Here is a 22,956-nt window from a genome sequence, read left to right on the forward strand (position 1 = left end):
TTCTCCCTCCTCCTCTTTATTTGTCTCCTCATACCTCATTATTAGGCTCCCCATGACCCCACCCCACTCCTTTCAAAGTACTAACTTCCTTGTGTTCTTTTTGTTAAACGTTGACTTTGTCTTCCTAAGGAAGTACACTGTGTTTGAGTTCTCTCTTGAATCTACCATATTTCATTTAATACATTTGAATACACTTGCATACCACCTAATATGTTTACTTAATATAAGCTAATTCTAGCTTCCCCATAGGAGGGAAAACATGCAACCTTTGGTTCTCTGGGCCTGGCTTATCATTTTTTTTTTTATATAACAAATCTTAACATTTCTTTACAAACGGTACAACAGCGTTATTTCTAACGGATGGGTATGAAAGTTCAAAAGATGAAGGAGCTATGAGAGGCAGCTAGCATGTGTGGTGAGCCCTGTAGTAGGGTTTGGGAATGCAGCTGACTTTGAACCTGGCAGGCCCCTCTCTCTCTCCCTTCTGGGAGGGGTTTCACCCCAGAGCTGGGTTTAAACAGCTTGGAGGACAGTTGGGAGGGAGGGCAAGGGCAATGCACTGCTGGGCTCTGCTGCCCCTGGGCCCCGTGTGACCTTGGGCACGGGGACTGAAGTGATAGTCTCCCTAGAGCTGAGGTCCTTCCACGGGGTGCGAAGGACCCCGCCCCAGGCCTCCAGACCCAGGGCTCGCGTGGCCGGGCCCACATCCCCGCCCCCTCCCACCTGGCACGGCGGGTGCTGGGGATCCGTGCCCGGCCTGTACCCCCCCACCTGCGAGGGGACGGTGAGCTGGGCGGCCGCAAGGGGGGCGGGCAATCGGGCCGTGCTGGCCTGTTGGGGTCTTCACTGTGCTCGGGGAGGTGCAGAGGGGCGGCCCCGAGCGCACCTCGCTTTCCAGCTTTACCCCGGGTCGTGTCCCAGCACGGCATTATTTGGGGTGGTGTACGTGTGTGTGCGTGCACGCGTGCGGTTCTCAGGGGGCTCCTAGGTGGGGTTCCCACAGGCACCGAAAGGCGGGGTTCTCTGCACGCGCGTCCCCGCGTCGGAGGGTGGAGACCCAGAGCGGGGCGCCCCTTCGCGGGCCTACGGGCCCCGGGTGCCGCCCCCCTCCCGCGCCCCTGCGGCCCCGCCCCTCCGGGCTCCCGGCCCCGCCCCGTCCCGGGGCGCGCGGGCGGCGCAGGTGCGCGGCGCGGAGCGAGTAGGTGCGTGGGGATGATCTCACTCGCGCGCTCGGCGCCCGAAGGAGGAGGAGGAGGAGGAGGAGGAGGGGGAGGAGGAGGAGGAGGAGGAGCGGGAGCGAACCCGACTTCCGGGTAGAGCCGCCGCACGCCACCGGCGTCTCGCTTTTTCCTTCCCCTCCCCCGGGTCCCCCTCGCCCGCTCCCTCCTTTCCTTTGATTCCCAGCCCCACCCGCCAAAATGAACAGCTCGGACGAGGAGAAGCAGCTGCAGCTCATCACCAGCCTGAAGGAGCAAGGTAGGCGGGCCTGCGGGCGCCAGGTGTGGGAGCCGCGGCCCGGGGGCGGGACGGCGTCCGGGCGCGGCGGCAGGTGGCCTTGCGGCGGTCGCCACCGGCCTGGAGGAGAAGCGCCCTCCGCGTGCGCCCTGCGCGCCCCGGGGAGCCCAGGGCAGAGGGTGGGTGCCTGGTCCCGGGGAGTCGGACCGGGTGAGGGGAGGACCGCTACCCGCCTGGGTCGGCGGTGATCGGGGGTGGGGTGGGGGGGGGCCCGGGAAAGGAACCTGCCAGCGATCGGCGCGCACCCCGAGGCCTAGCAGCCTCTCCTTCCCACGAGGAGGCCCCGCACCCACCTTTCCACGCGGCAGGAGCGGGTGGGGCCGGGCGCAGGGCGGCCTGGGGCGGCCCTCAGGCTGGCTGTGCTCCTGGCACTGGCCCCACCCTTGCACACTTGGCGCGCGCTTGCTCGTGGGGCCTGCGGCGCTGCTATTCCAGCCCTTCCATCAGTGGGTTAGGTCCAGTTCCTCTTTTCCTTAGCTGGCTGGGATTTTCAGGCCACGATGTGTTTCTGCCACTTCCCATTTTTAGCAATTTATTAGTCAGAGAGTCAACACCGCCTGTGTGGGGGCTTCCTGAGTGAGCAGGGTCTGTCTGCGCCAGGCCCCCGTGCACGCCTTTCTCCCGAGCGTGGGAACTGGGGATTATCCCTCATTAGAGAACTGCTGCTTACGGTCATTTTCATCCCTTATGACACCGAACAAAGCCAGACCAGAGAGCCCCTGTTAGGCTAACCTCACATTCCTGCAAAATTACTATCGCCTGCACTAAAAGGTGGTTTGAGAATGTGGGCCAAGAAAAGAGCAGAACCAGATTTAGGAAGTAAAAGTGTGGAGGGTCAGGTCATGCGCTTTTTGGAGTGGCTTGTTGACACCCCCACACAGGGGACAGGGCTCTGCTCCTGGCTGAGCCTCGTGGCTGAGTCCCAACTCAGCCACTTGTGTTCTCTGAACTTGGAAGAGTCTCTTTCCCTTCCTTGGATCTTTGGGTTCAAAAGCCCTACCTGACTAGACAAGGGTAAACCTGATGACTCATGAAGGAGAGTGTGGGACTCTGACCTGCTGCTGCTCGAGTCCACCCACCCCTGTGGAATCCACACTCCAGGGCAAACAAATGTCTACTGGAATGTTTACGGTGACTTTAGGGGAAGTTACTTAACCTCGTTGAAATGGCCATAACCCACTTCTCTGTGCTATCTAGCTTCTGGAAAGTACTGGCTAAGTATTATCTTGCATCTTTTACCTCCCACTCTACATTAATTTAATATCCTAGGACTAGGTACCAGTGACTGATTATAGTAGGAGTTGGGGGATGGAGCGCAGAGAAAATTCCTCAAGTCAGAGCAGAATTTTGCAAGTACCCTTTTTTTTTTTTTTAAAATAACATCACCCATTCCATAAAATAAAGACATTGATTCATATTGAAGACTTATGGAACTTCCCTTATTGATAATGGTAGTCAATAGTAGCTCTTTTCTTGGATGGCTAATTTTTGAATAATAACAAAACTCTACTCACTTTTATTCTTTATATGACTTCAAGAGTAGAATAACAATGCAGGTAATCCATGATACATTTTTACTTGATTTTAGGACATACTTTTGGTCTCTGTGTTGGATTCAGGGAGAAAAAGGGAAGATTTCTAAGTGTCTGGCCCTTCTGGTTGTTGTATTGGAAGACCAGTTCATGACATTGGTATTTTAAAAGGCATATTTCCTTGATAAAGTGCTTATTAAAGTCAATGAAACTATTAAAACTTGAAAATTTGTGTTACTTCTGAGTATGTCATAAGGATATTGAATATGCGAACACAGGTATTAGGATTTTTTTTCAGCCTATAGTGTGATTTTTATGCACCCTAAAGCCAGGGTGGGTGGGTGTGTCAGTGGATAGTAGACAGTATGAACAATTGACTTCAATAATATTTGTTATTTGGCCTATGGAACTATCTGAGAAGCTAGGAATTTGAGATGGGAACAAGGTAGCTAAGTCTTTGGGGACTTCCCAGTGTCATGACCAATTTTGTAAGTTGGCTGTGAGTCATAATTCCACCACCTCTATTTAACATGAAGGAGAACCATTTTTAAAAAGGTGTGCCCTATTTTCCTTTTTAATGCTGAGTAGACACAATACATTCATGCCTTAAACGGATACCAGGAACTTACAATGTATGACACCCATCTGGTAGACATGAGTGTTATGGAGTGTGAATCCAATAATCTCATCTCTCAGTAAATGTTTCTCCTCCTAGATAGTCATTAATCAGATAATCATACAGGTAGATGTACAGTTATCAAGTCTTTCTGGGATAGGCAGGAATGGAATTGTTGGATTAGAGGGCATGCAAGGGCATGCACATAAAGTAAAGCTTGGTTGCACGGTGCCCTCTCCCCAGTGGCTGTACCAGTTTGCAACACCCCCTCCCCCCACCCCACCCCCAGCAGTGCCCGTATCTCCACAGTACTTGCTTATTAAGCCTGACAAGTTTCTGAGTTTTTGCCAGTCTTGTGAGCAAAATGGAACCTCTAAAATTCTCTTTGTTCAGGTTATTAGTGTGGTTTGGAATCCTTTCAATGTGTTTACTGGCCAGGTAGATGTCCTCATGTGGTTCCTTCGTCTGTGAGGGTCAAAGTCTTAAAACTTGAACCCACTCCCCAGGAGCGTGCTGAGAAAGAAGGTTGCTGTCTGCGCTGCCGTGAGCGGCTGAGCTGACAGCAGTCTCGCCTATTGGGAAGCCTTCAGTGGTGTGGTGAAAGAGGTTGCTTTTGACAAAAGTTGTGAAATGTAATGACGGAGTCTGTCATAATATGAACAATCTCTAATTTCTACTTACCATTCCCTGAGCTCTATGTCTTATAAATCACACCCACTTCTGAATGACTTCAAAACATTGTATGTTCCCTTCTAGTGAATGGTGTAATTAGCTATATTATGTCTTTCTAGAAAGTTATATTATGTCCCTTTAAAAAAAATTAGCCAGTGTGTGATAGCTTATGTGCAGCAGATGTTGAGGTAATGAGGTAATTCTCCTTTTGTCTTTTCTTTTTCTGGGCTTTATTTTATTGGACTGATTGACATCTTTAATGCCCAAGAAATGGCAACTTTGGATACTATTTCCGATGCATATTTCCTAGTCACTAAAAGTGGACATTTCCCTTACAAAACATCATACAATTTTCTCTCTTTCCAGAATTCTGTTGGAAAATGATAGACTTGGTTCAGCATTTGTTTTTAAGGTGCATGATTTTCTGTGTAATTCATTCAATCCACGTGCATTGAATATTCATAGCCAGACACTGGGTTAGGCATCAGGGATAAAGAGCTGAATAAGACCTGGTCTTTGCTGGAGAGGGCATGTAAATTCTAAGAAAAGTGTCTAATTGGCCTAGTTGAAGGTCATGAATTCAAGGCATTTGGCTAGGGAGCATCTTGACTGGCACCTTCTAGAAAGACCCAGGTTGGAGGAGTTGTTGAAAATCCTTACTGAAGGAAGGGTGCAGATGATCCCCACGTAAACAACAGGTGTCCACTAGACTGGTCATTGTAATAGTGCCATGTCACTTGGAGCTTGTTGATGACATTTTGATGAGAGTGATTGCATTGCCTTTCACAATGGTGGAGGGGGAGGGAGACAAGGAAGCCGAGAAAGAGAATGCTAGAGAGAATGTTCTGTGTGTGTACAGTGTTAGGGATCGAACCCAGAGCCACGGACATGCTAGCCACTTACTTGTTCTACCACTGAGCCACAGCTCCAGGACTAGTAAAGATGTTCTTATACGAGGCCTAATAATAACACCAACCAAAAAAACATATTGGAAAAAATACTATCTAAAGTGGATTTTCTAAGGTAAGATGATTATTTGTTGTTTTTTTGCCAGTCCTGGGGCTTGAACTCAGGGCCTGAGCACTGTCCCTGGCTTCTTTTTGCTCAAGGCTAGCACTCTACCTCTTGAGCCACAGCGCCACTTCTGGCCTTTTCTATATACATGGTGCTGAGGAATCAAACCCAGGGCTTCATATATACGAGGCAAGCACTCTTGCCACTAGGCCATATTCCCAGCCCCAGATGATTGGTTTTAAAACCAAGCTAATCTGCTCTCATCTTGGGTTAGTGTCATTTTCCCTAAGCTACTAAGACGTGTAAGGTTCAGATGGAAACTAAGTCAAGCTTATTCTTAGAGCTGAGCAAGGAATTCACAGTACTTCTACTGTCCCCCCTAGCTTTGGGGTCAGAAAAGTGACTAGAGCCTAATTTTGACAAAAGAGGGTCAGGCCATGGTCTATTCCATCTAACCTATCATTTTTCTCATGGACACTTGTAGACATTTTATGTAGCATGACCGTGTGGAGGGCCACAGGCATTGAAAGATTTTGTTTTTCTTGTCTCACTCTTCCCCACCCCCAATGCCTGCTTCACCCCTATACTTCAGGTAGTAGATATAGCAGAGAGCCCCCACCCTTCAACGGGGGCTATACATCTGTGTACTCCCAAAGCTCACAGTATAAAAATGGGGATAGAGTACCTCTACAGTGGAAATACCAGAGGGAGGGAAGGCAGGAGCTCAGCCAGGTGACCCCGGCACCAGCCCTGATGAGTTGTGCTGAGAACATGATGTGGTCCTGATGTGGTACAAATGGACACATTTATCTTTGTTGTTCTCTCCTTTAAAAAACACAAAACAAAAAAAAACCAAGCCCAGTCTGCTCAGAGGAAGGTATCAGACACATTCTTCATAGTACTTGCTCAACACTCTCTAAAACTGCCAAGTTCTCAAGAAGCAAATAAAAGAATAACAACCTGTCTAGGAGGTCAAAATGGAAGAAAGTCTGCGAAACAGAGCGAGCCGGAAAGTGCCCGGGGGCATGCGATAGGTCAGAGGAATGCGGCAGAGGGGGACCTGGCACAGAAAAGCAACTTTTGGTTAAAAGTAAAGGAAGGCAATAAAATAGAGACTTTAGTTCATAATCATGCATTACTATGAGTCCACTACTGGCAACAGACATACCATATTAATACAAGACACCAGTAATGGGAGTGTATAGGAATTCTTTATGGGCTGCTCTTCAGACCCATGGGTTCCGCATGTATGCATCCAACCAGCTTCGGATTGGAAATACTGGAAGAGAAAATAGAACATGTGCAGGCTTTGTTTTTTTCTTGTTATTCTCTAGTAATAAAACAACTCTTTACGTAGCATTTACAGCGATGAGTGATCTGAAGGAGATTTAAAGAATACAGGAGTCTGCCTCACTTTATATAGAGGACAACCAGTACATATCCTGACAACCAATACCAAGAGGCCACTGTACTTGCTGTCTTTGTGGATGTATAATGCCTAACACTTACATATTTAAAACTAAATAAAAATAATAATGCTGCTGGCATTGTATAGTCACACCTGTGTAAGTGCAGCTGTGGGGGAGGAATTCTTTTACAGTGTTTATTATTATTATTATTATTTTATTATTATTTTTTTTTTGGCCAGTCCTGGGCCTTGGACTCAGGGCCTGAGCACTGTCCCTGGCTTCTTCCCGCTCAAGGCTAGCACTCTGCCACTTGAGCCACAGCGCCGCTTCTGGCCGTTTTCTGTATATGTGGTGCTGGGGAATCGAACCTAGGGCCTCGTGTATCCGAGGCAGGCACTCTTGCCACTAGGCTATATCCCCAGCCCTATTTTTTAAATTTATTAATAATTGAATGTGTGGTAAGGAAAAAATTCTTTAAAGAGGAATTGTTGGCCAGCTGCATTCCTAGCTACTCAGGAAGCCGAGGTCTGAGGATCACAGCGCAAACCCAAACTGGGCAGACAGTTCCTCTAGACTCTTCTTATCTATAGCTGACCAGCAAGGAAAGAAAATGCTGAACTGGAGTGAATGCTAGCTGAGGGTACAAAGGCCAAGTGAGGATGTGAGGCCTAGTTCAAATCCCCAGTACGTGCGTGCGTGCATGTGTGCACGCACACACACACACATTGAATATATAGAAAAGTTTGTATATTTTTAACTTCATTCTGCTTTAGGCTTTCATACTTCTTTTTGTGGTGCTGGGGATGGAACCAAGGACCTTTTGTATGGGAGCCAAGTGCTCTACCATTGAGTCACATACCTGACCCATAATAGATTTTAATTCCTTTAAGTTGATATAGACAGGCTTTACTTTGAAATATAGAAGGAACCCACTTGAAAAAAACTAAGCATTTTAAGCATTGAAACATGAGTTCTGAAACTTTTGTTTGGTATCAGGAGGAATAATTTGTTAAGATCTTTTTAGTCATTTATTTCAGCAATCCACGTCTTTCCGTCTCTTTGTTTCTCTGTCTCTGCCTCACTTCTTTCCTTCTCCCTCCCCTGCATATATAGGATTAAAAAATATGACTTTATGGGGAGTCTTAGATTTACAGAAAAGTTAATCTGAGACAGAATTCCTACGTATCACCTCACTTCCTGCCATCCCTGTGTCTAGTGTCATTACTGTTTTGATGTAATCAATGTGGTATATCTCTAAGAATTGACTCGGCATGAAAACATTGTTAACTAATACTCATAACTTACGTTAGGGTTCACTCTTTGTATTGTTCATCTATGGGTTTTAAATAATGTATGGTGTGTATCCACCGTTATGGTATTTTACAGAATAGTTTTGCTGCTCTAAAAAATCCTCTGTGTTCTGTCTAATCAGTGCTCTCTCCCACAATTCTTGGCACCCACTGCTGATCTCCATTGCCTTCTCTAGAATGTCATAGAGTTGAGATCATGCATTATGTAGCCTTTTCAGATTGGCAGTTTACTTAGCAATAGACATTTAAGTTTCTTCTTAGTATCTTTTTTTTTTTTTTGCCAGTCCTGGGGCTTGAACTCAGGGCCCACATGCTGCCCCTGGGTTTCTTTTGTTCAAGGCTAGCACTCTGCCACTTGAGCCAAGCATCACTTCCAGCTTTTTCTGTTTATGTGGTGCTGAGGAATCCATGCATGCTAGGCGAGCCCTCTACTGCAAAGCCACATTCCCAGCCCCTCTTCCTAGTATCTTCTGTGGGCTGATAGCTCTTTTGTCACTAATGAATAAAGTTCCCCTGTCTGGACGTACCATTGTTTATCTGTTCACCTGTTGCAGATCATCTTGGCCGCTTCAAGTTTGGACAGTTTTGTGTGGTGGTAAGGAAAGTGCTCGGTAGTCCTGTGACCAGACCAGAGTGATGTTATTCAGTCATTGCACCCTGACCGCGGGCTGCCACCTCTCATGTTCGTTCTCTCTCTCTCTCTCTTTCTTAGATGAGACTGGAAAGGCTAGGCTTGGCCCCCTCCCAATCCCCTCTTCCCTGCCATGTCTGTTAGGCTCCCACAATCATTTCTCTTAAGGTCAGGCCTTAAGAACAACAGCATTTCTAAGCATCTGTCAGAATGGCTCTTTTACTCCTCTACTTGCTACAAGTTGTAGAGAAATTTTCTCTAACTTGAAAAATTTCCCAGAATCCCCTCTTCTGCTGCACTGCCATCCATGGCATTTTAAACTCTTTAAACTTAGTTCAAATCCAGCCTTGGACAATTGGGCAATTACAAAGCTTTTCCTGTATTGGTGCTGGTTCTTGAGGAGATGTCCATTTGTGGGCGTCTGGTCCCATAGTTGCATCCTCTGTATCTGCCTGGAAGTTTCTCCAGTTTTGCTCATAGTGGCTTTCGTAGAGTTGTTTATATCCAGTTTTGTTTTGCTTTCTTTATTGTCATGAGGATGGAGTGAATTACAAACTCCTTATGCCAGACCGGAACTTAGACCTACCTATGAATTTCAATACTTGGTTTTCTGCTTTTCTGTTGGTCATGAGAAATTATTATTAATGTATGTTGAGTGTACTTCTTAAGCATCATTACTTCATTAACACCAGACTGTGTGTTTTACCTATTCTGAATGAATCTCAGGCTTTCCATCATTTCTTTTCTGATCTGAAATCTTACCACCTTTGTTTTTTGGATCAGCTTTTCCAGTAGTGTTTTCTCCAGCTTTATAATGACGTAATTAGCAAGTGAGATATAAATGGCTTCTCTTTTCTACTCAGGCGTTAAGAGGAAGACCCATTGGGATGAGTGCAGAAGGGGAGCGTGTCCTAATTGAGCACTGTCTTTTGTGACTCATGTTCTCATTGCCCATTAGTAAGGTCTCAAGGCTCCCCAAGTCTCAAAGATACAGACTCAATGGATGCAAATCTACATTAGAAGATCTCACGAGGCAGTGGTTTTCTGGTTGCATCTGGTAGCTATTTAAAAGTTTCATTTCAATTAATTATGTCAATGTAATGCATTCTGTGAGAGACCCTTACTATGGGGAAGAGAGTTTGAGCTTGTTCATAATCTGCTGATGTGAACACTTAAATCCATTTTTCCTTCCTCCTCAGATGAGCACATATTTTTCAAATGCGTACTCTGGATGGGGCATTGTGCTGGATGGGGGCATTTGGATGGATAGACATCATCTTCACCCTGGAGGATTGTTCCCTTCCTAGTGCTTTGTTGAATTGTATACAGTAAAAATGCTCAGGAGTGCCTGTTTTTCTCACGAATGACATTGGGAATCTGTAGACAGGTGCTGCCTCTGTTTCTGGCTGTGGGATTTGGCTAGAAGTCATATGCATTTGTGTCTTCCTTTGCAAAATGGAGGTGTTGTAATTTTCCTTAATTATTTGGCATAAAAGATAGGTAGAAATCATTCATTCAGCCTGCATGTGGACTTTGTGCTCCATATTATACCTTGCAGTAGGAGAACATGAAGAAATCAGATTGCATGCCTGTCGTTTATGGTGTTCTATGTAGGGGCTCTCGTAGAGGTACAGGCTGGACATGGATTATCCAAAATGCTTAGTTCAGATTTGGGGTCTTTTTGGATTTTGGAATATTTATATAAATGTTACTATTTGAACATTCCTACTCCAAAATTCTGAAGTCCTTCTGGATTTCAGAGTGTAAGATCAGGGATGTTCAGCCCAAATAGGAGCGGGGTACTTGTAAGTACTCACCTTGCCTGAGGTATAGAAGACAGTTGAATTGCATTGCAAACGGGGCTTGCAATGTTGCAACAGCACCTTCGGGCTGAGTGGAGAATATTTGCAAAAGGCCCCCAGGTGTGCAGGATTTGGGGGTGGTCCAGGTAGCCCTGAGACTTTGGGTGTGATGGAGTAGGTTCGTTTCTGAGCCTCAAAGACAGGAAGAGAACAGGGTTCCAGATTGTGGGGCTCAAGTCTTTGGAGGATTTTAAGCACGAAAATAAAATAAACAGCTTGCTTTGTCAGGGTGCCTAACTACCCTGTGAAGAGCGAACAAATTTGGGACAGAGAGAAACTCGGTCCTCATTGTTGAGAGACTGAATTCGGGATGAGAACATGGCTACAGGGAAGAACAGATCGGAGAGGAATTCTTTGAAGAGTTTGATGGTCCTTTGAGGTAGGAGAAAGTAGACTCAAGGTATCTATAGATGCTATCTCAGGACTGGTGACACAAGTGAAGGAATTTTCCCTGCAGGAAGCAGGAGGGTTGGGTGGAGGGGCAACGTTGAGTTCCCTGTCTTACCTGGTTGAATTTGTGGTACTTGATGGGCATCTAGATGGAGATGCACTGGATAGAACTGGCACTGGCACCTTGCTATGTTGGGGAAATTCAGTGTCCAGCATCCGGCGTGCTGTCTCCTAACCACATGCTAAAAAGGGACCTGAAGAACTTGAATTTTACATTTTACCTAATTGATTAAAATAGAAATAGCTGCTTGTGGCCAATGGCTGCCTTGCTGGACAATGTAGGTCTGTCTGGCAAATGTCTGTTGGAAATGAAGGTGTGAGAAGATGCTAGGAGAGTGACAAGGCTGCCAATGATGGAGAGGTTTGCAGGGACCAATGGTTCCTAGTAAGCTAGCTACCAACCCTTGCCAGAAGTGTTGTTAGTGGCTTATAGTTATGAACTTTAGTTGTCATATTTCTGAAAAGGAGTAAGTCTACCCAGCCGCCTCCTGGGCTGGCTATGTCATGATTTATGGCGTGGGAGGAAAACTTGGCATTAGGGAGTTAGGAAATGGAAAAACAGCATGATTCTTGCAACACGTGCTCTGCCCGATATTCTCCTCGTTTTCTCCAGCATCATCCTTTTTCTTCCCTTCCATACTGTTATGTGGTGGTTCTCTGCCTTGGTTGCACATTAGAATTGCCTGGGAACTCCTTGGGGGAAAAAAAAAGCAGTAAAGGTGCCTCAACTTCACCCCCCCCCCCCATGAGCTAAATCAGAATCTTGGGGTGGAAAGGGCCATGCGGAGAGGGGGCTGGAATCTGTGGGATTGCAAAGCCCCCCAGCTGATCCTGGGGAGGGGGAGGATTAGAAATAATGACTGTGAGGCATGCTTCCACGCCTCTGCCACGCTTCTCTAGCTCTAACTAATGGTCTGAACTTGATCTTTAGCTCCCTTTCCCCCTATCTTTTTTTTTTTTTTTTAATTGGAGGAAAGCAGTACCTTGGGTTTCAGAGACTTTTTTGGGGTTGGTGTTTCCAATCAACTATCTTTCTGACCATATGGGACAATGAAACCCAGGGCAGGAGAGGGCCTCTGATCACTGGTCATGCCCTAAGATTCAGTGAGCTTTGCTGTTTTGATAGTGAGTACTATGGCTGACATGAATAATCATGTATGTTAACTCATTTTCTTTTGATCGCAACACAAGGAGGAACCCAAGAGCCCAAAAGCAGACCTTACTTGTCCAAGTCCTCCCCAACTCCCAGTAATCCAGGCTGGGAGTTAGCCACACATTTTAATTACTATCATTTGTGACCTTACAATGCAAGGATACCATGCTGTATCTGTAAACTTGAGCGTCAAAGTCTCCCAAGAAGTGAGGGTGTTTCCTAGGGCAGACAACAAGTCAAATGGATCTCTTCTTAGGCACTGGCTTATTTGGGAGTCGCAGGTTCTCCCAAATCGCTGTGCAAGCTTTATGTTCAATATTTTTCAAACTGAGAGCCAGTTCTGAAAAAGTCTGAAGGCTTCACATGGTCACAAAAGAAGGGTTTCTCCAGTGCCATGTGGGTGGGGCGAGGCTGGCCTGCACTGTGTACATGTGTATGGATGGATGTGTATATATTTGTGTTGTCTGTGAATACATTTTGTTTAGGGTAGTGAACTTGATTTTTGAACTTCCTAACAAAGACTTTTCTTCCCTTTTATGCCTAATGGCCTAATTATCCTCTGTTTATGATCAAGTGGTCAAATTCTTCCTCTGCTTTTTTGTTTATTTTCCTTGTGCCCTGTCTTTTTAAAGTTGCATATGGTCATGAGAAAGATGTAACTTCCATTAAAATATGGTAGGTGAAGGGTTCCTCATTAATGCTTTTGATGAAGACCCAGTAATGAGAAGTTTATGATGTTTCATCTTGGGCTTATTGTTAGTATAATAGAATAGCATGGGCATTTGAAAATCTTCAGAACCATTAACTAGTGTTTTAAATTAGGAATTTCTTAATGCCAACATGGAATTATGGCTTTTTAAGCCATCATTGTTTGTGTGCATGTCTATAAAGTAGGTTGCCAATAGTAGAGTATTACATCCATTTTGATTATTTAACTTTAGTTACAAATACTTTCATGTTAAGTAATTGAAATCAGAGTCTCTCAAAGTATTTGTGCTGATTCTTGAAGCAATAGTAGATACAATAATAAGATTTGGGGGGGGCACGATCATAGACTGCCCAATGGTATAAGTACAGGTATGTAGAGTCTTATGCGTAGTTAACAAGGGGTATATCTCATTGATACATATTTGTTTTTAATTCAAGGACAGTTTAGTTTACATTCAGCTCTTGAGGTCTATGTTCAGCTGATGAGCACCTGAACTACAGGGGGCTTCAAATTGTGTGATCCATCAAATTTATGGGGTTTTTTGAAAATTAAATTTCAAAAGGGCTGTATCTTTATATGTATAAACTCAAAACTGTGTTATGAGCTACTTAATGTTCAAGGGATTTAGGGCATTATGGCCTCAATTAAATTGTCTATTGTTTTATAGTAATTGATGCTAATAAAATCTTTGGACATTGATGATATAATCCCATGAACATTTATTACTTTGAATTAGATATTTAAGGCTTTTGTGCTACTCAACAAGTATTCTAAACTCTTTAGATCACCGTTGGGAACAAAGTAAATATTTTTCCATGTTAATTGCTTATTTCTAGGTGTTCTACACCCTAATGATTAGAGTTCCATATTTCTGGAATTAATGGTCAGATTATCTGGGCTAGTTTTAGATTTTTTTGGTAAATCCTTGATTTCAGATTATGCAAAGAAATAAGAATTCCTGTTAGCTTTATTTTTTTTAATGATATTTTTGTAGATAAGTCCTAATGAAAATGTGAAAACCTTGAAGTTTAACCTATGATTCCCTGACTGGTGTGGTCTGGCAGGGGATGGGTGGGGTAAACAGCTGTTCTAGGCTGAGCTTCTGTTTTCTGCTCCATCATCCATTTTAAGTCATTGCTACAAACTTTATGGTCTTTTTGTCTTGTGCCAGTACTACGACCTGAACTCAGTGCCTCGGCACCATCTTTTTTGCACTTTTGCTCAAGGCTGGCATTCTGCTGCTTGAGCCAGAGCGCCACTTCCAACTTTTTCTGTTCATAAGGCACTGAGGACTCGAACCTAGGGCTTCATGCATGCTAGGCAAGCACTCTACCACTAAGCCACATCCCTAGCCCCATCAACTTTATATTCTTAACTGTGAAAATACTCAAAGAACAATGCTTTGGTAGGAGTTGAACATATGGGTTCTGGTTTTTTAATTTTTTTTTAAGCAATAGAGAATTTTAAGTAACAACACCCTGCCCACCACAATTGTAACTATATCTTATTTACATATATTTCTGACCTAGTGACTTAGTCAGGAGGTTTCTGGTCATTGCTTGATGACTGCTCAAAACCTGTCATTCTTTTTTTTTTTTTTTTTTTGGCCAGTCCTGGGCCTTGGACTCAGGGCCTGAGCACTGTCCCTGGCTTCCTCCCGCTCAGCAGCACTCTGCCACTTGAGCCACAGCGCCGCTTTTGGCCGTTTTCTGTATATGTGGTGCTGGGGAATCGAACCTAGGGCCTTGTGTATCCGAGGCAGGCACTCTTGCCACTAGGCTATATCCCCAGCCCAAAACCTGTCATTCTTAACTGAATGCTCATAGCATAAACTTTTGCTCTGGATAAAGTAGATAAGTGACATGGAACTAAATGAACGAACCATTTTTTTTCCCCTTAGTGGTCAATTTCCCAAGTAAATCTCCGGTTATAACAGCAGAGAACAATAGTGTTGGGAAGCCTTTCAGGGACTCCCCGTCCCCCCAACCTGAGTCTTCTCCTGGGACCAAGTGCAGAGCACTGGGGAGAAGTGGCTTGCCCCCGGTCCCTTGTGGCTCCGTGATATTCCTGTAGCGCAGGAAGAACTGAAATTTAGTTTGGTAGGACTCACATCTGCTATGATCTCTTCTTTAAAAAAAAAATCTTAAAAATAATAATGTGCATATGTGAAAGTGGAACCTGGTGACTTGAGGGGATGGGTAGGGCCGGGTAGGGTACACGGGAGGGGGAGAACGATGGAAGGGGTGGACTCCTGACGACACGCGGTAATCATGAGTGGACAGGTTGAATTGGAACCCCTTTGTACAGCTATTTAGAGATAGTAAAAACACTTGTTTTTTTTTTTTTTTAAGCAGACATTTTCTTTTTTTTTCCCTGACCCTTTTCCCACCCTATCTCAACTTAGTAAACCTAGTTGATGGGTGATGGGGAGTTGGTCCCTGGGTTTTCTCATAGTAAACTTCTGACAGAGTTGTAATATTGCTTTTCTCGTTTCTTCTTTCTTTTCTTTTAGCAATAGGCGAATATGAAGACCTCAGAGCTGAGAACCAGAAAACAAAGGAGAAGGTTTGTACTTTACTCTTCGTTTTTTGTTGTTTTTTTCTAAATCCTCTTTTCTTAATGTGGGAAAGCCTAGAGAATATAGTATGTTGTTCAGCCACGAATTTCAGCCACATGTGAATGAGAGAGGTTCTTTCCTCTTGCACGCGTGGTTCAAACTCCACACCCCGGCTAGTGGAGAATAGCAGGCATGCCACAGTAGATGCAGCTCTGGGAAATTCACCACACAGCTCAATGTCCGGCCAGGTACCAGGCCAATCAGTCCAAGACTCCCAGAATCATACTTTTCCCGAGTCAGACCTGGGATGGAATTTCCATCTGGAGATGGGAGGGAAGGTCTGAGATGTTTGCCTTTGGGACCTACTTGTGTGTATTCCATCTTGGGAGAGATCTCTGGAATTAGCCACTGGTGGTTAGCCAGAGAGCTCCATAAACCTTTTGTACATTTGCTTCCTAGCTGTGTGATTAGCATACTGGAAGTTGAACAACACTCAAAGTGAAGTGAGAGAAGCCTGCTGAGTATTTTCAGGGGTTTGGTAGTCTTATTTTGTTTTTTTTTTTTTTTTACTATTAAATAGTTCAATCGTACTTACTTTTATAAACTATATTCTTTTGGCCTCTGAAAATGTTTTCTTAAAAATTTTGAATGTTTGCTAATATATACACATTTCCTGTAAATTTAGGAAAGAGGAAAATCAGTAAGTCAGAAAAGAAGAGGGACTGAATAGAAAATGAAAAAATGGAGAGAGGATGCAGTACTCTGCCCAGTTTTGTTTTTAGATAGAAATACAATTTACTTTTAAAATTGCAGTTTTGATAGACCAAATATTTTCCAACCTGTCTCTGGTAGGAAATTAATCAGAAGGTTCCTAGTGGTTATTAAAGTGACTACCACTGCTGCCAATTGTGAAACCTTATTTTAAAAAAAATCCAGAGGAAGAACTGTTATAAAAATTGGCTATGAAGCTGGGTATGGTGGTTCACACTTGTAATCTCAGCAGTTGGGAGGTTAAGGCAAGAAAATCATGAATTTGAGGCCAACTTTGGCTGTATAGCAACATAGGGAAACTGTCTTTAAAAAAAGCAGTAACTTTTTTGTGAAATTTGTGACATATTGGAATGATTCATTGGGTTGTTTAAAATTATATTTAATTTTTCAGCTGTATTAGTTTGTTCTCTATATAGCTACAGTATGACCAATGCTAGTAGTAATAAATACTTCAGTTCAAAGCAGACTGTAATGGATTTTTTCAGGTCATTATTTTGTTAAGGCGCCATTGCTCTTTTGTAAATTAAACTTTGGTGATCTCTGAAGTTTTATTTCCTGTCGTCTTTGCTTCACACGATTTTTTTTCCAAATTTTTATTATCAAACTGATGTACAGAGAGGTTACAGTTTCATACGTTAGGCATTGGATACATTTCTTGTACTGTTTGTTACCTTGTCAATTTAGGAGTTGGTAGCTGGGAGTGATAAAAATTCCCATGTTGGAACAGATAGAAGATAAGAAAGGACACATAAACTAGTATGATAAGATAGCTAGTTTAAAAAATCATCTTGAAATAATTGTACAAAGGATACAATATCCAATTTCACCAAACTCTGCTCCCCCTCCAATCAATTACAGGTGCCCTGAGGATATTAATAGATAGATACAGTGTGCTTCCCTCCTTCCCCCTTCTTGTTCCAGTCCTGGGGCTTGAACTCAGAGCCTGGACACTGTCCTTGACCTTTTGTGCTCAAGATTAGTACTCTACCACTGAGCCACAACTCTGTTTTTGGTGGCTAATTGGAGACGAGAGTCTTGAGAACTTTCCTGCCAGGGCTGGCTTTGGACTGTGAACCTCAGATCTCAGCCTCCTGAATTAGGTGTGAGTCAACAGCACACACCAAGCCTCCTCTTTTTTTTTTTTTTTTGGCCAGTCCTGGGCCTTGGACTCAGGGCCTGAGCACTGTCCCTGGCTTCTTCCCGCTCAAGGCTAGCACTCTGCCTCTTGAGCCGCAGCGCCGCTTCTGGCCGTTTTCTGTATATGTGGTGCTGGGGAATCGAACCTAGGGCCTCGTGTATCCGAGGCAGGCACTCTTGCCACTAGGCTATATCCCCAGCCCAAGCCTCCTCTTTTTGAAGCAGATTTACTGGCTGATGCCCACATCAGAGAGCTTGGTCCTCTTCCCTCAGTTGATAACCATCATTCAGCTCCAGGAGAAGGAGGCTGAGTAATTGTTCTGCTGCCAAATTTCTCTCATAGCTGGTCCTAGCTCAAGAGGGAGAAGAGCAAAGCAAGTTGGACGGGTTAATGCAGGAGAAACATTTGACATAGAGGCAAAACAAGCCAGTGCCTGTAATTCTGACTACTTAGGAGGCTGAGACCTGAGAATCACCATCTGAAGCCACCACGAATCTCCAATCACTCCTAGAAAAGCTGGAAGTGAACCTGTGGCTCAAGTGGTAGAATACCAGCCTTGAGTGGAAAAAGCTCAATGACAGCTCCCAGGCCTCGAGTTCAAGCTCCATTACTGATACAAAAGCAACAACAACAAAAACACTAGCAAAGAGGAGAAGATGGAATCGTCCTCACCCCATTTTTTCCCTCTTTTAACCATTATTTAGGCCTATAAGGCCTAGCAGTACCCTTAAAAAACAAAAATCAGCTGGGAGCCAGTGGCTCATGCTGCCTATAATCTAGTTATTCAGGAGGCTGAGATCTGAGGATCACAGTTCAAAGCCAGCCTGGTTAGGAAAGTCTGTGAGACTCTTACCTCCAAGTTACCACCAAAAAGCTGCAAGTGGAGCTGTGGGTCCAAGTAGTAGACCAGTAACCTTGAACAAAAAAGTTCAGTGACAGCCCCCACACCTTGAATACAAGCCCTAGGACCACCACTGGAAAAACAAACACAAAAACCCTCAACCCCCAAAGCAAAACTCCCCCAAAACCGGTACTCTGTGAACACCACCTGTTGGTAGTGATGGTAGTTGTTTAACTGAGAGCAGCTTTCTGCAGTGAGGTTTTAAAGGAATCGAACCATCTTCTTATGCACATAGCATTATAGGTAAAAGGCATTTTGGTAAAAGGAGGATTATAAATTATCTCAGCCCATCAACTGTTTGCATGCTTCTCTCTCTATGCAGAGTCTGGCCTAATACTTTTGTGACATCTGTAGGCATTATTGACCTGCTTCTGTCCTGATTCTTTAAAAATAACTGTTAACAGAAGTGGGAAGAAAAGAACTGAAAGCAATATGGAATGCTATGTGGTTGGGTAAAACAAAAAGTAGAGAGGTTTTAAGTTCACTCCACTCTGTTTACCTTCTGTGAAAAGACTAGCTTGCTTATTACTGCAGATTTTTCCCCAAAAGGGGGGCCGTATTACAAAGGAGGGAAGCATATAATAAAAGCCTTTTATCCAACACAGAATGAGTAAAAGCAGCTTTAGTTCCGGAGGTGGTAAATGGAGGACACCATTTTCTCTGCGAAAGCACTTTCTTGTGCCGGGCTGGGTAAAGCTTTGTCCAGCCCACGTCAGCAAGAACACATGGCCATCTCTCCTCTGTGGCCCTAGCCCCGAGTTCAGCTAAATCCATCAGCCTTAGCCATCTAAAATAAGACTTCTTTTGTCATCCTTAATTTGATATGGGGAAATTTGGCACAAATAGGAGGGGCAAAAAAAAAAAAAAAAGGCAAAGGGCAAAGTATTTCTCCCTTTACCAATTCTTAACTGTGTCTGTTACCAGTGGGAAGAGGCAGTGGGTACGCTTGGTTTGGGTAGGATCTTCTGCCCTATTGGCCTCTCCTCCTGGGGAGGCAAGCGGCTGGACAGGAAAGGTAGTAGTGGCTTCAGAGGCTGTGTTTAAGAAGCTACTTTGGAGTTGGGTGTGGTGGTGCTAGCATGCCATCTCTGCTATTTGGGAGGCAGGTATGGCAAGATCAGGAATCCGAGGCCCAGTCCCAGGCAAATTTAGCTATAGATCCTATCTAAAAAAAAAGGGGGGGGGGGAGTGGGCCTGGAGGTGTGGCTCAAGACCCGTAAGCCTCAGCTCTGGGGTCAATCCCCAGTACTACCACTGAGAAAGAAAACCAAACTGAAACTTCTTTAGGACAGCCATGTTCTCTCATCACCCTGAGGAAATCTCCAAACAGCCGCACCAGGCCTATTTCATAGAGAAGAGCATGGGCCTCGTGAGTTTCCTGAGGTCCTCTAGGTAGTGGCAGTGTAGATTTAAACTTTGGTCTTCTGCCAGGCATGATGGCCTGCACCTTTCATCTCAGTCCTCAGGAGGCTAATGGGAGAGGCTGGAGGAGGAAGAGTTTGGGTTTAGTGGCCATCCTGGACTCCATAGCATGATTACATGTATGTGTACACACACGCATGCGTAGATGTGCTTGCACACATAGATTCTTGACCCAGTGCACTCCAAGGATAAAAGTAAGAGACATAGGGGCGGTCCACTGTTTTGTTTTCAGTGTTGTTTTCCTTTTCAGTTCTCTCTTTGGGAACAGTGGAATGTTGGCTATTTTTTTTTCTTAAATCAGTGCCTTTGAAGATAGAATCGGACTCTGAGTTTGTAAGAAAAGCTCTTCTGAAGGAAAGCCTTTTTGTTGAATACCTCTGAATGCCACATATAAAGAAACATACATTAAGGTCCTATACTCATATAAAATCTTACAAATGAGGGACACGGACTAGTGGTCAGATAGCCATGATAAATTACACTGTTCTTGTATAAGTGAGTGTCTAAAGCCTGGCATTGATGGGAGGAGAGGAGAGTAACAGGGTTCCTGCTCTTTTCCATATGACAAACTCTTCCTAACCTTTAGTACCGGGCAACTATGTCACTTATTTTTCTTTTTAAAGCCTTCTGTCACACAAGCAGCATTAGTTGCTTTTTTTTCAGGATAACAAACCATCTGTGTATTCCTATATACTTGTCACATTTACTATATATAATGTATCATTTAAAAATGTCACTCCCTTTTGTAACTAATGCCAATTAATTAAAAAAAATATCTGGGTGCCAGTGGTTCATGATAGTGATCCTAGCTACTCCAGAGGCTGAAATCTGAAGATCTCAGTTCAAAGCCAGCTGGGGTAGGAAAGTCCATGATACCCTTATCTGTAAAAACAAAACTAAACAAAACACCCCACCATAAATAGAGCTGTGATTCAAGTGGTAGAACACTACTCTTGAGTGAAAATAGCTCCCTCTCTCCCTCCCTTCCTTTCTTTCTCCTGTTCTAGGGCCTAGACACTGCCCCTGAGCTTTTTTTTTTTCTGTTTAAAATTTTTTTCTTCAAATTTTTATTATCAAATTGATGTACAGAGAGGTTACAGTTTCACACGTTAGGCATTGGGTATATTTCTTGTACTGTTTGTTACCTTGTCCCTCATACCCCCTCCCTCCTCCCACTTTGCCTTTCCCCCCCCCTGAGGTGTTCAAGGCTACGGCTCTACCACTTGAGCTACAGCTCCATTTCTGGCTTTTTGGTGTTTAATTGAAGGTAAGAGTCTCATGGACTTTTCTACCTAGTGTGGCTTTGAACTATGATTTTCTGATCTAAGTCTCCTGAGTAGCTAGGATTACAGATATGAGCCATCACAGAGCTCTCTCTCTGTGTGTGTGTGTGTGTGTGTGTGTGTGTGTGTGTGTGTGTGTGTGTGTTTTAACATCAGAATCTAAGGATTATGAAAGGATGCTACTAGTTGTAATTCTTTCTTTCTTTCTTTTTTGCCTATTGTCTTAAGTGGCATTGTCTGTAGAAAGTGAGGAAAATCAGAGAGCCTATCACAAGGACTGATGGACTCTTGAAGTCTGTAGTTTGAGTGTGGGAAGATAGACGACAGAACAGTGTGGAATCAACTGCATGGACTGTGATGCTTTGCTTGTGCTGTCCCTGAAGTCCCGTAGTCCAGTGTTAGTCAATCTTCTACTGTCGAAGGACATTCTCTGATGCCTCGATTAGGATCTTTGTCATAATCATTTGAGTTTTTTCCAATATGGGGATGGGGAGAGCTTCTTTGAGCTTTGAATTGACTAGCTTTCACATTTCTCAGGGTGGTGGTGTGCGTGTAGAAATGTGTATAATAGAAGAATGTCTACCATTAAATAGTAAGTATTTATGTGTAATGTTATGTTCAGAGATGGAGTTTTGAAATGCATAAATGTTTAAGTGGCTGATTAGAAGTCCTTTGGGTGAGCTACTCTTACCAGTGCATCAGGCACTCTGTCAGCCTGCCAGGAACAATGAATGAAAAGAGAAAAGAGACGCCACTTCCCAAGACTTAGGTTTCAAGAAGCAAGATATATGATACTGTTTGCATCCTGGCTCAGTTGTCTATTGTTAATTTTCTTCCTCATGTGTAATAGTCACAGGTGAAGGTCCCAAAGTATCTTTTTTTTTTTTTAAGACCCAATAAAGAAGCCACTTTAAAGAGAAAGATATGCTTCCATTATGCTGTTCATGCATAATACATCCACATACATGCAGTTTCTTTGAGACAGAGTGGCAAGTGGTTGTGCCAGAAAAAAAGTAATTACTTAGCAGTTTGAAAGTGAAAATGAGTCTCTTATTAACAGCAATCTATCCAGAAACAAAGAGCCAGGATCTTAGTTCTGATGACATGCGTTCCCAGCTAACACACAATACCTAGAATTTGGAGACTGCTACAAGACAGCTTGGGGTGGGGGTGGGGTGGGGGACAGCTACTTCTTCTTTATGAACTGAAAATTGGAGGGAAAGAACTCTGAATTGGAAGAAAGAACAACACCAGAAGAGAAAAAAAAAAAGAATGAAAGGAATTCCATGCTAGCGGGAATGATTGATTGCATTGCACCCTTCAGAGGTAAAGATAAGCATGTAGGAATCCAGAAAGCACAGACTTAACATATAAGGAACAATAGGATTGTGGATTATTTAAAAATGATGTGATGGTCCTCTCTGTGTACCACCGAGGATTCTGAAATTGGTAAAATTCAGATGCTATGGATGTTTAAATTGTTCAGTATTTTAACTGGATATAAAAAAGAATGAACTTGGAGAAAAATGGTGGAGGGTTAAAATTCCTTCTTTAGCGTTACTTAGTGTTACTGCCTCTGCTAGATGTTTCTCTAATGGGTCAGGATTTCTGTCATGAAGTGGCTTTCTAAGTTGCTTGTTTCATTGTCGATCTCTTTCGCTAGATTGTAAATTTTGTCTACACGTGGTGTCTGTGATGCTCCTACAACATTACCCTCTGTTTGAACAGTGCTGCCTGACAGGTATAGGTACTATATGCAAGGAAATGAACACATTTAGAGATGTCTACTTCATTAAGCTGTATTGGTATATTTGCCTGTGGATCAATCACTGTTCTGGGTAGTATATGTAGGTAGTGCATACATGTAATTGACGCAAATTGTCTTTTCTATAGGCAGGCAACCCTCTAGTGTGTCAGGGAGATAAAAATGAACATTTATATTCATGGAAGTTAGACACAGAATATTGAGATTTCTCTTGCATGAACTATACACACAGCAAAATGGAGAGCT

General features: G+C 43.8%; 1 protein-coding gene across 2 annotated transcripts in view; it reads left to right on the plus strand.

Moving 5' to 3' along the window:
- Positions 1 to 1,241: 1,241 nt before the first annotated feature.
- The window catches only part of Shtn1 (shootin 1), a 96,339-nt gene continuing 74,624 nt past the window's right edge, over positions 1,242 to 22,956 (plus strand). The window contains exons 1-2 of one of the 2 annotated variants that reach the window (XM_048338164.1): positions 1,242 to 1,476; positions 15,386 to 15,438. In XM_048338164.1, the coding sequence (XP_048194121.1) occupies positions 1,419 to 1,476; positions 15,386 to 15,438 (111 nt within the window). In that variant the 5' untranslated portion in view covers positions 1,242 to 1,418. The remainder of the gene's footprint in view (positions 1,477 to 15,385; positions 15,439 to 22,956) is intronic. The other variant, XM_048338163.1, reaches the window with a different exon arrangement.

The sequence above is a fragment of the Perognathus longimembris genome, chromosome 2 (genome assembly GCF_023159225.1).
Source record: "Perognathus longimembris pacificus isolate PPM17 chromosome 2, ASM2315922v1, whole genome shotgun sequence".
Taxonomy (NCBI): Eukaryota; Metazoa; Chordata; class Mammalia; order Rodentia; family Heteromyidae; genus Perognathus; species Perognathus longimembris.